The sequence below is a fragment of the Mustelus asterias genome, chromosome 24 (assembly GCF_964213995.1).
Source record: "Mustelus asterias chromosome 24, sMusAst1.hap1.1, whole genome shotgun sequence".
Classification (NCBI taxonomy): domain Eukaryota; kingdom Metazoa; phylum Chordata; class Chondrichthyes; order Carcharhiniformes; family Triakidae; genus Mustelus; species Mustelus asterias.
The window spans coordinates 1414194-1428962 of NC_135824.1; the positions used below are offsets into that span (position 1 = coordinate 1414194).

At 42.5% G+C, this 14769-nt stretch overlaps 1 protein-coding gene across 1 annotated transcript in view; it reads left to right on the forward strand.

Annotated features, from left to right (window-relative positions):
* pde8a (phosphodiesterase 8A) overlaps nucleotides 1-14769 on the forward strand; it is a 120529-nt gene that overhangs the window by 83353 nt on the left and 22407 nt on the right. Inside the window, exons 8-14 of the mRNA XM_078241125.1 lie at nucleotides 5442-5582; nucleotides 5932-6020; nucleotides 7243-7291; nucleotides 7376-7424; nucleotides 9371-9445; nucleotides 11729-11799; nucleotides 12098-12262. Coding sequence (XP_078097251.1) covers nucleotides 5442-5582; nucleotides 5932-6020; nucleotides 7243-7291; nucleotides 7376-7424; nucleotides 9371-9445; nucleotides 11729-11799; nucleotides 12098-12262 — 639 coding nt within the window. The remainder of the gene's footprint in view (nucleotides 1-5441; nucleotides 5583-5931; nucleotides 6021-7242; nucleotides 7292-7375; nucleotides 7425-9370; nucleotides 9446-11728; nucleotides 11800-12097; nucleotides 12263-14769) is intronic.

A 14769-nucleotide genomic window follows, 5' to 3' on the forward strand; every position in this document is an offset into this window, starting at 1 on the left:
AACAGTATCTACAAATGTGTTACTGAGGATGAGTTTCCCCATATGTGCACCAACGGATGGGCCCCAACGGTTAAAGATCAGAGCTCACTGTTTTATGTCTGTTAATGATATTTGTTATTACATTTATTTTTGATATTCCGATTACAGTACTGACATTTATGGGTAAACAGGGAATTAGCCAAATCAACATCAACCGCTAGGAATTCGGGATCCTGTTGATTGAATATTTAAATAGTAGCCCCATATAGTGGTCAGCAGGGGGTTACACAAGGTTGCAAAGGCGGGGCCTTCATGAATAACCTCAGCCAGTACGGGAATTGAACCCACGCTGTTGGTGTTGCTCTACATCACAAACCAGCTGTCCAGCTAACTGAGCTAACCGACCCTGATAGAGTATAAACGACACCTAATTAACCCACCATACTGCTGATTAAAAATAAAGTACTGCAGATGGTTGAAATATAAAATAGTTACAGAAGTCACTGGAAATACTCAGCAATTTGCACAGTATGTGAGAAATAGAATTGCGAGTTTCAGCTTAGTGACTTTTCTTCAGAACGAAATATTGATGAAATCACCGCACAAGTTAGAAAGTTGGACTGTGTTAGTAGAGTAGAATAGAGTAGAATTCCTACAGTGCAGAAGGAGGCCATTCGGCCCATCGAATCTGCACCAAACACAATCCTACCCAGACCGTATCCCCACAACCCCATGTATTTACCCTAGCTAGCCCCCCTGACACTAAGGGACAATTTAGCACGGCCAGTCCACCTAACCCACACATCTTTGGACTGTGGGAGGAAACCAGAGCACCCGGAGGAAACCCACGCAGATGTGGGGAGAACGAGCAGACTTCACACAGACAGTGACCCAAGCCAGGAATCAAACCCGGGTCCCTGGCGCTGTGAGGCAGCAGTGCTAACCACTGTGTCACCAAGCTACCTGTACTGTGCCAATGATGCTGACTTCTCTTATCCTGCGCCTGCAGCACAGATCGAGGGGCTAAATGATTCCTTGTGAAATAACATTTTTAGAAATTTATCTGATCAGTGTATACTTGTCTAAGCTTACAGCATTCTTGCTTCTGAATTGGAAAATTATAGTTTGAAGCTATGTTCCAGGATCTAGGAAATCAATCCAGCCGACATTCCAGCGCAGTGTTAAAGAACAGCTGTCTCATTGTGGCTGGTATTTTTTGGGTCAGAAATTTAGCATGACGTGTTTGACTGTTCCACTCGTTTAGGGGAATGCTAAAGATACAACAGGACTGTTCATTCAAAAAGAGTTCAGAGTTCTTCCAAAGTCTTGTGCAGCATTCCTCCCTCAGTGAACAAAAACAAATTAAATTAATTATTCAATCCATTCCTGTTAGAAGCACAAAAAACCTTCAGCACAGCAGGAGGTCATTGGGTTCGTCATTAAGGTGCTATCCAAAAAAAGAACTAGCCAGCCTAGTCCTAATTTCTACCTCTCGCTCTGAAGACCTCTGGGTTACAGCACATTTCCAAGTATATTTTAGTGTGAAGATTTCTCACTCTACCACCCCACAGACAGCGAGTTCCAGATCCCCAGAATTTATCCTTCTCTCTAAATCCTTATCAATCACTTTAAATCTATATCTCCTGATCAATTACTTCTCCTTCCTATCCACTCTTCCGACGTCTCTCATAATTTCGAACATCTTAATTAAATGCCTCTTCTGTTCAACGAAAACAACTTATCCAATCATTCCTCATTGCTAAAGTTCTCCAGTGCTGGCAGCATCCTTGTAGGTCTGCTCTGTGCCCTCTCTTAGTGCAGTCACTTCCTTCCTGTAAGGTAACAAGAACTGTGTGTGCACAGTCCTGCTTCGAATAGTTTGAGAGAGCTTTGATGAGATATTATCATAAGATGTAGGAGCAGCGACCCAACCTCTGCAGCTCTCTGCGGTAAAGAATTCCACAGATTTGGTACCCTCAGATGAAATTCCTCCTCCATCTCTGGGTGGCCCCCTTACTCTGAGATGATGCCCTCTGCTCCTAGAATCTCCCACAAGGGGAAACATCCTCTCAGTATCTATCCTGTCAAGCTCCGAGAATCCTATTTGTCTCAATAAGGCCGCCTCTCATTCTTCTAAACTCCAATGAGTACAGGCCCAACCTACTCAACCTCTCCTCATAGGAAAATCCCTCCATACCTGGGATCAACCTCATGAACCTAAATGTAAGTTTTAGTTGATTCTTAATTTTGTTTCTTGAGGAAAGCGCAGATTGGATGTGTGACAAAACAATAATGTATTAAAGGGTTTTTGAAGATTAGGCCACTCGGCCCATTGAGTCTGCTCTGCCATTTAATCGGCCATGATTGAATGGCAGGGCAGACTCGATGGGCCGAGTGCCTAATTCTGCTCCTAGGGCTTATGGTCTTATACTTGAGCTGTGATTGCTTTATTCCTAACACTCAGGCTGCAACACTGCAGGAGTGTTGCTTTATCAGTGAGGGTTACTTGGGGCTTTTATATTGGGTGTCGGGGGAGTTCTTGCAGGATGTGCCAGGAACTAATTGAATGGACTATAACCTAATGTAGTGTCTAGTGCCAGTAAGTGGCATGTAACTTATAGTTTCTAATGCTGTTGACACAATCAGGAGGATTCTACAAAAGAAATCAGCCTGGTCTGAAGCCAGATATTGAACTGGGAGGTGACAGGGCGTATTGCTACCTTGCCCAGGGTATCCTGTATATAATTTATTGCTAAAGATTTTAATGGAATTATGCAAAGGCAATGAACATCACCATTGCAATAGAGTTGGAGGCAAAAGACCAGGGAGACGCATACAATTTTGTGCAACTTAAAGCCATACATTGCTAAGTTTCCAGGATAATTCCTTCTGTCCACATTCGCAATGCAAATGATCTTTCTAAACTGGTCATGCTGCAATTAGACCTTCTCACCAGCCTCTGTGTGTAACAGACAATAAATGACATTTGAAGTAAAGTTACTGGTAAAGACCAGAAAGAGTGTGTGTCCTCCAAATGGCAATAAAATACTGGCCAGTTAATCTGGTTAATATTATTTGAGGGATAAATCATCATCAGGACATTGGGAGAACTTTCTGCTCCCTTTTTGGAAGGCAAATAGGGCCATGGCTTAGCACGGGTGAGGTGCCTGAAGATTGGAGAGTGGCAAATGTTGTGCCTTTGTTCAAAAAGGGCTGCAGGGAAAAGCCTGGGAACTACAGGCTAGTGAGCCTCACATCTGTGGTGGGTAAATTGTTGGAAGGTATTTTGAGAGACAGGATCTACAGGCATTTAGAGATGCAAGGACTGATTAGGGACAGTCAGCATGGCTTTGAGAGTGGAAAATCATGTCTCACAAATTTGATTGAGTTTTTAAAGGGGTAACCAAGAAGGTAGATGAGGGCAGTGCAGTTGATGTTGTCTACATGGACTTTAGCAAGGCTTTTGACAAGGTACCGCATGGTGGGTTGTTGCAGAAAGTTAAATCTCACGGGATCCAGGGTGAGGTATCTAAATGGATACAAAATTGGTTTCTTGACAGAAGCCAGAGGGTGGTTGTAGAGCGTTGTTTTTCAAACTGGAGGCCTGTGACCAGCGGTGTGCCTCAGGGATCAGTGCTGGGCCCACTGTTATTTGTCATTTATATTAATGATTTGGATGAGAATTTTGGGGGCATGGTTAGTAAGTTTGCATATGACACCAAGATTGGTGGCATGGTGGACAGTAAGGAAGGTTATCTCCAATTGGGCCAGTGGGCTGATGAATGGCAGATGGAGTTTAATTTAGACAGATGCAAGGTAATGAATTTTGGTAGGTTGAACCAGGGCAGGACTTACTCAGTTAATGGTAGGGTATTGGGGAGAGTTACAGAACAAAGAGATCTAGGGGTACATGTTCATAGCTCCTTGAAAGTGGAGTCGCAGGTGGACAGAGTGGTGAAGAAGGCATTCGGCATGCTTGGTTTCATCAGTCAGAACATTGAATACAGGAGTTGTGACGTCTTGTTGAAGTTGTACAAGACATTGGTACGGCCACACTTGGAATACTGTGTGCAATTCTAGTCACCCTATTATAGAAAGGATATTATTAAACTAGAAAGAGTGCAGAAAAGATTTACTAGGATGCTACCGGGACTTGATGGATTGAGTTATAAGGAGAGGCTGAATAGACTGGGACTTTTTTCTCTGAAGCGTAGGAGGCTGAGGGGTGACCTTATAGAGGTCTATAAAATAATGAGGGGCATAGACAAGGTAGATAGTCAATATCTTTTCCCAAAGGTAGGGGAGTCTAAAACTAGAGGGCATAGGTTTAAGCTGAGAGGGGAGAGAAAGTGTCCAGAGGGGCAGTTTTTCCAAATAAAGGGTGGTGAGTGTCTGGAACAAGCTGCCAGAGGTAGTAGTAGAGGCAGGTACAATTTTATCTTTTAAAAAGCATTTAGATAGTTACATGGGTACGATGGGTATAGAGGGATATGGGCCAAATGCGGGCAATTGGGATTAGTTTAGGGTTTTTTTTTAAAAAAGGGGCGGCATGGACAAGTTGGGCCGAAGGGCCTGTTTCAATGTTATAAACGTCTATGACTATCTCACCAGCACCTGTCTTGGCCTCTATTGACTGGCTCAAGTCCGACACTGGAGCAGCTGTGACCTGAGATGTAAGAATGCTGCCAACTGAACCAAGCTGACACTTGACCCGTTCCCCTTCCTCCCCAGGAGAATGTTGGTGTTCTGTAGTTTGGTGCAGTTACTGATGGAGAGAATCTGCTGCTCTGTGTTTTGGGTGAAGCTTTTTCCTATTTTCTATAACGCTCTTAACACTGTTTCTGCTCCCCAATGATAAACAAGTGATGAGGATGGCGAACATGATGTGGAGATGCCGGCATTGGACTGGGGTGGGCACAGTAAGAAGTCTCACAACACCAGGTTAAAGTCCACCTGATGAAGGAACAGCGCTCCGAAAGCTTGTGATTCCAAATAAACCTGTTGGACTTTAACCTGGTGTTGTGAGACTTCTTACTGAGGATGGAGAAGGCTATTGATTGAATAGAATACTGTAGGACGTATATGTAGAACGACCGTTCACGTGTAGAACGGTTCTGTAAATTATACATAAATTATCCTGTGGATAATTTTATGGAGAATGCAGTTCAGGATTGATGTCATTCTGCCTGGATTGTATTTGCTCTGGGAATTGTCAGGGACAATATTGAGATTCATTCCCTCAGTAAACAGGGGCTGTTGATGCCACACTGATCTATTCCTATTATAATTCTCACTAAGTATACTGTGTAGAATCGGAATAACCACAAAAGAAATTTAAACTTCCCATCATATCACAACAGCGACCATAACCAAAAATTACTGATCCATAAGTCTTCCATGTCAAGGATGCACATTAGACCCGAAATGTCTAACCAATAAAAATTTTTGCTTTTGTTCCGCAGTATGTGAATCCTACATTTGAAGTGATGATGGGCTACCAGCGAGAGGAATTGATAGGGAAAGAGCTAACGGAAGTGCCTAAAAGTGATAAAAATAAAGCTGACCTTTTGGACACGATCAACTCCTATATTAAAAAAGGAAAGGTGAGTGATTGGTGCAGAGTATTTAACGTATGGTCTGTCATGATAAAGGCCTCACTGTGTGACAGGTAATTATGTTTGGTGAAAGGTGGTTTGGGAGGTGCTGCCAGAGGAGCCTTGGTGAGTTGCTGCAGTGCATCTTGTAGACGGTACACACAGCTGTTAGTGTGTCGGTGGTGGAGGAGGGAGTGAATGTTTGTGGAAGGGGGCGATCAAGGAAGTCCCATTACCTAATCTGAAGAACTCCCCTCAAACCAATGAGATAAAAGTGAACTGCCATGATCCCAATGCTCGATTGTATTCCAGTTTGTTGAATTTTTATTTCAATCTGTTTGAACTTGTGTTTTTTCAGGAGTGGCAAGGAATGTATTATGGCAGAAAGCGAAATGGAGACAGTGTACAGCAAAATGTGAAGATAACTCCTGTCATTGGGCAGGGAGGGTGAGTCTGCATTATCTCGTTTAATTTAAACAAATGACTGAAATATAAACCCAACATTCAAACTGAACTTTAATTTTCGATCCTGTATTTCTAATCTCCAATCCCGTAACACTTTATTGCAGAATGCATTGTTTTCTGTCTCCTTTCCTAGTCTGTTTTTGGTTGTTTTTCAGTATTTCTCTTATTCAAGTTGCTATCCTCTTCTTCCCCCCCCCCCCCCCCCCCCCCACACACACACACACACACACACACACACATACACCCCCAAAGGAACTGAAAACCTAATGCAATTTCTCGAATTATACATACATAAAATGCTGAAGAGGCCCTTCGGCCCACTGGAAAGAACTCTCCACATTTCTCCCAATGCTGCTTGGTGAATGCTGAGCTACGTGGAGGGAAATAACAGAGGCCGTCCTCTTATTTAGCACTTGGGGAATTATACCTTGCAACCACCAGCTCCATCCCGGCATGCTGAAAGGTTGTGAATTAATTCTTCCCCTAACTGAATGGCGCACATGATTTGAGCTATCTGCAGAATTGATGAATTAACAGATGGAAATATGAACCTAAATTACAAACAGTTATGAGATGGATTTTTACCTGAACTCTTGCTTGTATTTCTGTCTGGAGTCTCAGTCTGTTTGGCAAGATTTGGAGTGTAGTGGAGAAGGAACACAACACGTATTTTTGTGCGTCAGTGATTGGAAGCAAACACAATAAACAAAATTCCTATTTTGGCATCCGTTTAAGGATTCATATCTCCATTTTGATTGGCTGGATGTTTTTGCAATGCAAAACGATTAATATTTATTCGGAGAAAGGCAATTGAAGATTTGAATTCTGGTTGCAACCACTGGCTAGAACAGACTCTGAACATGGACACGTGATGTTTTACTGAAGAATAAGGGGCTTGCTGATGAGGATGCAGCATGAGCCTATTTGTTGCACAGACCTCTAACCAAGGTCAGAGTGGGGTCCGGACCAGATGGAATTTGTATAGTTTAATTTTTTTTAATGGTTTTTTTAAAGGGTCTCCTAATTTCAGGTAGTATTTTAATGTTGGGTAACTGCAGAAGCTAAATCTTTCCAAAGGGCTGTTACTGTGTACTCACTACATTTCCTTGGCTCAGTCAACTCTCCCAAGGTTTAAATTTCATTTATCATTTAAGATCTGCGCTGCAGGAATTTATTATTCTAATTACAGCTTCTTTCTTAATAGGAAAATTAGACACTATGTGTCTATTAAGAGACCATGTAATGAAAACAAGGTAAGATCTCTCCCTACATCCTGATCTCTGCTTCTCAAACTTAACTGAGCAAAGTTTTCATCCAATCCTCTTGTTGTTCTACAGGCTGACAAACCTCAATTATGTGATCGAGTTCAGGCTGAGTCCCAGACAGGTACAGGAGTTTGATGTATCTCTAGTGTGTTCCTGAAGTAAGTAATATGCAGCTAGTGTGAGGATCAGTCCTTGATTAGAATCCGGTGGAGTGGTCACTTCCAATTACTTTGAGGTTATTTTTTTTTTTTATTCATTCATGGGACGTGGGCGGCGCTGGCAGGCCAGCGTTTATTGCCCATCCCTCGTTGCCTGAGGGCAGTTAAGAGTCAATCATGTTGCTGTGGGCCTGGAGTCACATGTAGACCAGACCAAGTAAGGACGGCAGATTTCCTTCCCTAAAAGACGTAAGTGAACCAGATGGGTTTTTCTGACAATTTACAATGGTTTCATGGTCATCAGTAGATTCTTAATTCCAGATTTTTTTTTTATTGAATTCAAATTCCACCCTCTGCCATGGCTGGATTCGAACCCAGGTCCCCAGAACAATAGCTGAGTTTCTGGATTAATAGTCTAGCGATAATATCACTAGGCCATCACCTCCCCGAGCAGAGGAAGCAGGTTCTTCAAAGGGAGTTCTCCAGATTTAGCTCCCAGATGAATCCCTGTCTTTATTGTTGAACACGGGCAGGTTTTTTCTTTACCTTTTAAATACTCTCAATGTAGATCTTGGAAAATCTGTTGTTTGGTGTGGAGAAGATGAGCAGACAGTGTGTAGGTTACTCGATGAATGTGACAGTAATTGTCTTTCAGATCATGGAACCCCTACAGTACAGAAGGAGGCATTCAGCCCATCGGGTCTGCACTGACTCTGACAGTGTCTTACCGAGGCCCTATCCCCGTAGCCCTGCACATTTTACCATGGCTAATCCATCTAACCTACATATCTTGGGACACTAAGGGGCAATTTAGCATGGCCAGTCCACCTCACCTGCACATCTTTGGACTGTGGGAGGAAATCCATGCAGGCACGGGGAGAACATGCAGACTCCACACAGACAGTGACCCAAGCTGGGAATTGAACCCGGGTCCCTGGCGCTGTTAGGCAGCTGTGCTAACCACTGTGCCACCATGTTGTCCAATACAGTTGAGATGTGAGCATTGGTTTATTGTGCAGCTTTCCAACTGAAGTACGAGTTGGTTTAGGTTGATTGGAATCTTTACAGTTTGATATCAATAGAAGGTTTCAGAAAAACACTCCTGACGCAGGCCAGTTCAGAGTTTATTCCAAGTGCTGAAGGGGTACTTGTTCTGAAAAAAAGAAGCTAACTGACAACTAAATGAGTTTTTTCTGAAATTAAATATTTTCATAGAATTGTAAAATGATAGAGTGCAGCAAAGCTCTTCAGCCCATCCTGTTAGTGCTAGCTCCTTGAAAGTTATCCAATTAGTTGCACCCCCCACAACCCCCCCCCTTATTGACTCTGTTTCCACCCTCCGGCACCAACACATCCCAGAACACAGAAACACGCTGGGTTTTTAAAAAAAAATTTCCATCATCTTCTGGTTCTTTTGCCAATGGCCTTAAATCCGTATCCCCTGGTTACTGACCCCTTCACCACTGGAGACTTAGTAAATAAGGAGAAATCATCAAAACCATTCAAACTATTTTAGCAATGTAGATGAACAAACAACTCTCTGTCCCCGATGGAGGAACTGTAATGGATTGTTAAGGTTAGGTTCATAACCACTATTCTGCAAGTTGATGGTTCTGCCTATTGATGTTAGCTGAAGTATCCAACACTGAACTCCAGTGCCCATTTCGAAACCAAGTCTTGGCAATGATACTTTTAAGTCAGATATGTTTTTGGTCTTTTATTAGGTGCATGTAGGTGGAAGGGAAGAATGAGTGGTCGGATAAGCATTGCTGTTAGTGATATCCAAGCAGATAAGAGAACTTGACTGCAGCATCCCATTGTCAGGAGGAGGTGGATATGAGAATTGGAGGGGGATGAAAGGGGGAGATTTTGTTCTATCTGGTTTAATAGTTCATTGCTCCCTTTACAGATATCCACACTTGTAAACATAAAGACAGGAGGAAAAGTTCAGACGTCCGATCCAACACTTCACGGGGCAGTGATGGTATGTTAAGTGCCAAAAGGTCACAACGTCTGCTATCAATTTATCTCTAAATGTGTTTGTGAAGTGGGTGATTTTGGAAAGCATCAGTCAAGACTACAATATGGTTAAAAAAGTAAAAATACTTTTTAAGGCTGTTATAATTCAGGTCAGAAACTCCAAAGTGTTTTATGAAGTCCGCCTGGATCATAAATGTAGCAATTTGAATTTGACTTGGGTCAAAGTGAGGTGCTTCACTTCAGCTATGATTCAACTGACCCACTAAGGAGCTTTTATCAAACAAAGTTTATTTAAGAATACAGTTAACATATATCAATAACTTTTACCAATTACAAACACACAAAAACCCCCAAGATATTGTATAAACCTTAACAGCTAAATACTGTTCCAGGCAAACAAACCTCCATAAATAAAACCCTTGCCACAGATTTAGTACAGAAAATACGAATGCTCACGTGATGCTGGAACTTAGTCCCTATGTTGGAGAATTGAAATTCTGACTTCCCAGCCTTGTAACTTCCAGCAGCCTCTTGGTACACACAGACAAGCTTGAGGTCAAAACAGCTTCCCAAAACACCAGGGAGAGAGAGACTCCAGGTACTAGCTAGCAAACAAGCGACAGCAGAATATTCACTTCAGGAAGGCAAGGAGACCTGCTTCCAGCTGGCCAGCAGAATTTACAGTACCAGGGAGAGAGAAACACAGAAACGCTGCTTTTCAGTCTGATGTCCAAACACCTTCTAAACTAAACAGCAGCCAACAGCCCAATACTGAAAATGAAAGAGCTCCTTTCACCTGACCTGTCGATCATTCTTCCCCCTAACAATTCAAGGTCATAAAAAATCCCAGAAAGTACCTGAGGCCCTGAGTAAAAATAACCAAAACCCCATTTTAACCATTGAAGCAGCAGTCAAAGGGTTGCTAAGCAGACAGCTCAGCAACAATGGAAAAAAACCAAAGCTGCTTATAACTGCAGAGAACATGATTAAAACAAAATTCTTAAAGGCACACTAGCATCACAAAGGCCTTACCAAAAAGTAACAGTAAACCTTCTATAAGAAATAGGAGCAGAAATTGGCCATTCGGCCCTTCAAACCTGCTCCACCATTCAAAACGATCATGGCTGATCATCGACCTGAACTCCATTTTCCTGGAATGTATCCATGTTTCTGCACTTAGTATCTAAAAAATGATTCATCTCTCTTCAATATACTCAACAGTTTTCTCTCTCCCTCCTTTTGTGAATAGCTGAGTTACATTTGTTACTTTCCAACCCAATGGGAACAGTTCTAGAATCGGGAATTTTGGAAGATCCAATTTTGGAAAACTCCACTCTGCAGCTACTTCTTTAAAGTTAAAGTTTATTTATTAGTCACAAGTAAGGCTTACATTAACACTGCAATGAAGTTATTGTGAAATTCCCCTAGTCGCCACAGACCAGCGCCTATTCGGGTCAATGCACCCAACCAGCACGTCTCTCAGATTTAAGATTCAGCATTAAGGATGCAGGCCATCCAATCGTACCCTTTTGTTAACTTTTCAGTTCCACAAATTTATCCAGTGCAGCTACTTTCCTAATAATATTTGAGTTCCTCATTTTCACCCTTAGTTCACCACGGTTTCTGGAGTGTTCCATATATATCAATACTTTTGAGCTAAGTGTTTTCTAGTTTTCTAACTTGACTTATAACATGGGAGTAAGGCAAGCAAAGGACAAAGAACACTCTGGCCTGCTTTCCCACTTCTAGTGGCTGGTTATGGACTTGTATTTGCCAATGTCCAACCAACCAATCTGTTTACTGGGTTTGAGCTGCAGGGAGGCCCCTCAGGAATTGGAATCGAATGGCCTTGTAGCAGACCTGTGAGCTGACTGGTTTACTGGTGTCTAAATAACCACCTAGTTTTTGGTAGTGTCGTGTTTTTGAATGTACTGAGATCCTTTCATCCTTTTGGTTGTGGAGGTCACCAAAGCACTTTATTTGCATCTTATGTAGAATGGAGAAATATTGTGAAATATGCCATCCACATAAGTTCTATTCAGAACACACATTAGTAACAGGAGTAGGCCATTCAGCCCCTCATTCATTTAATAAGAACGTGACTAATCTGATGGGGGCCTTGTCTCTACTTTCCAGTCTACCCCTATAATCTTTGACTCCCTTGACAATGAAGTATCTATCTAACTCTGCCTTTAAAAATATTCAACGACCCTGCCTCCATTACTCTCTGGGAAAGAAATCCCACAGACTCTTATATTTACTAATCTTTCGTTCTGTTCATTCACAGGTAGCTCCCAGCCCAGAAGATCCTCTATTGCTAGGATACATTCCATGACCATTGAAGCTCCCATTACCAAGGTAGAATTGAATCGGAAATCCAATATTCAAGTAATGCAATACAGTCTAGCATTTAAATATTTCCATCAATGAAATTTTCCAGTTTTTAGTGGTGTTTTGAGAATGTACTGCTTAGCGGTGAGTGGGATGGTTGATGTGTGTGCTCTGATGCCAGCCTTGGCTAAGTGTTGTTCTCCATTGTAGTCCCAATTAAAAGTCAGTGAGACTGTTTTCCAGCAGCTGATTGTAAATAACTCCAACGTGAAGCTTTTATTCTACGTTCCTAATGGGATTCTTTTTATTAAACTTTATTTTTAAGGTAATAAATATCATAAATGTGGCACAAGAGAGCAGCTCCGAGCCAGTGGCTGAAGCTTTAGATCGTGTGCTAGAGATCCTCCGAACCACAGAACTGTACTCCCCACAGCTTGGAAACAAGGATGATGACCCACATGCCAGTGACCTGGTCGACGGGCTGATGTCTGTAAGCTCAGTTTAAACTACGTCTTTCAGAATCATTTTGCAGTTTTGTTAGACTGGGTTTACATGTATGGGGATATCCGTGTGGAAAGGCGTGTGAGAGGCACCTGTAATATTGGAAATGTAGGAATCAGATGAAGTTGTTCAAGCCTTTGTTACAGGTGCCCTGCTTGATTTCTTCTCTTCACTGAGTTGTTAGCACACTCATCTCTAGTTCTGAAGATTGTCGGTCCAAGTCCTACTCCGGGGAATTGACCATAGGAATGCTGAGAGGCCAGTACAACACTGAGAGAGTGCTGCACTGTCAGAGGTGCTATCTTTCAGGATGTCAAATTGAGACCTGTATATCCTCTGGTGGGCATAAGAGATCCCAGGGCACTATTTTGAAGAAGAATGAGGGAGTTATCCCTGTGACCGTACCAATATTTATCTCTGCTAAAAGAAAAATGATCTGGTTCCTGTCGCATTCTGTTAGTGGGATCTGCCTGTGCAGAAATTGACTGCCACATTTCCTGCAACAGTGACCATACTTCAGAAGCACTTCGTTCTAAAGCACTTTGGGTTGTTGATGGTTGTGAAAAGCGCTTTTTAAATGCAAATCTCTGCTTTCATTTCTTCATCAGTTCCCAATTCCACATTTTCCCAGTCTCCATTTTGCTCCAGCTGATTCTGGGTTTAACAGTAGAGTTTTTTAAATGTGGGCTAACTGGTGACTTGCATCCCACTGCTGAGTTCCAGATTGTTGGGCTGAATGGTCTGCGTCAGGGCTGTACCTTAACCATCTGTGATTTTCCAGAAAGTGGTCCTGCAGCTTCTGCTCAACAATTTGAATCCCCCCCATGAGCAGTTAGCCACCAAGTGTGAGGGTCTTTGCCAAGGCACACTACCAATCCCTTTTGTCCTTGTGGACCTTTGTTTTTCTATTCTGGCGCATTAACGCCCATCTAAATACTGTGCATTACTAAACACAAGCCGGAGCTTTGTGTAATGGGAGAGAAAGGAAGAAAATTAGCCAAGATTCTTGATCCTGAATGTTATCAGGTGACCTCAGCTGCTCGTGTCTAGAGACATGCAGAGAAGAAGATTGGCCCTCCACAGTCGAAAGGTCTGCCAACACTTCTTGGTGAGGCTGAGGCATGAAAAATGACTTCAGGAGGGCTGGAGAGTCCGAGGGCCATAGGGCAGTAAATGGGGTAAAAGCTAACACTCTAAATATGACCTCAGTGGAGCCCTGACCAACCAGTGCTAATGCACAGAGTGTGGGGCAGCCGGGAGCTCTTGCTGAGCAGCTGCCATTTGGATTTGATTATCACAAGGTGATTAACATTGAATTAAATCTAAAACATAACACCAGAGCGTTTCTTTAAAATGTTACGGATGAAAGATAATGAAGGGGCTGGATAGGGTAGAGGTGGAGAGATTCTTTCCACTTAGAAGGGAAACCAGAACTAGAGGGCACAGCCTCAAAATAAGGGGGGGCCAGTTCAGAACAGAGTTGAGGGGGAACTTCTTCTCTCAGAGGGTGGTGAACCTCTGGAATTCTCTGCCCATTGAAGTGGTGGAGGCTTCCTCGTTGAATATGTTTAAATCACGGGTAGATAGTTTTCTGATCGATAAGGGAATTAGGGGTTATGGGGAGCAGGTGGGTAAGTGAAACTGATCCACTTCAGATCAGCCATGATCTTGTTGAATGGCGGGGTAGGCTCGAAGGGCCAGATGGCCTACTCCTGCTCCTATTTCTTATGTTCTTAATTAATTTCTGTTGATTATTCTTTTGAGAAGACTGACTTGAGACTGAAGTGTGTTCAACAAGTCTTCAGTGCTTTTGGTTCCCAGATGTTATAGTCTCTCTCTTTTTGTGTTCACTGCAGGTTTATTCGATACAAATAGGTGGCAAAGATGTGAAACATTGAACTTGCAAATTGAGTGATTGCAGTTCTGTTGAAATGAGCATCTCCTGTTCACTAACTAACACACTCGGGCATAAACTACTGAACTATTTACTCAGCATCCCAATAGCTGGGCTCCCAAACTTACCACTTAAGACAGAAAACAAAAAACATTATTAAGCAAGATAAGAACTCATGGTGTTGGGATTTGCAGGGATTGATTAGCGATCAAGAAATAGAGTTATAGATAACTGGATCTTTTTCAGGTTAGCAAGTTGGAACTAATGGAATGCCACAGCGATAAGTGCCAGGGCCTCAATTATTTGCAATCTATATTAATGACTTGGATGAAGGACCAGAGTGTGTTTCTGGCCAAATTTGCTGAAGACTAAAGATGGATAGGAAAGTAAGCTGTGAGGAGGATACAAAGGGCCTGTCAAGAGGCACAGACAGGTTAGGTGAGTGGGCAAAAAATTAGCAGATGGAATATAATCTGAGAAAATATGAAGTTGTCCATTTTGACAGGAAGACTAGGAAAGCATAATATTATTTAAGTAGAGAGGGGAGGCGATGGCCGAGTGGTATTATCGCTGGACTATTAATCCAGAAACTCAGCTAATGT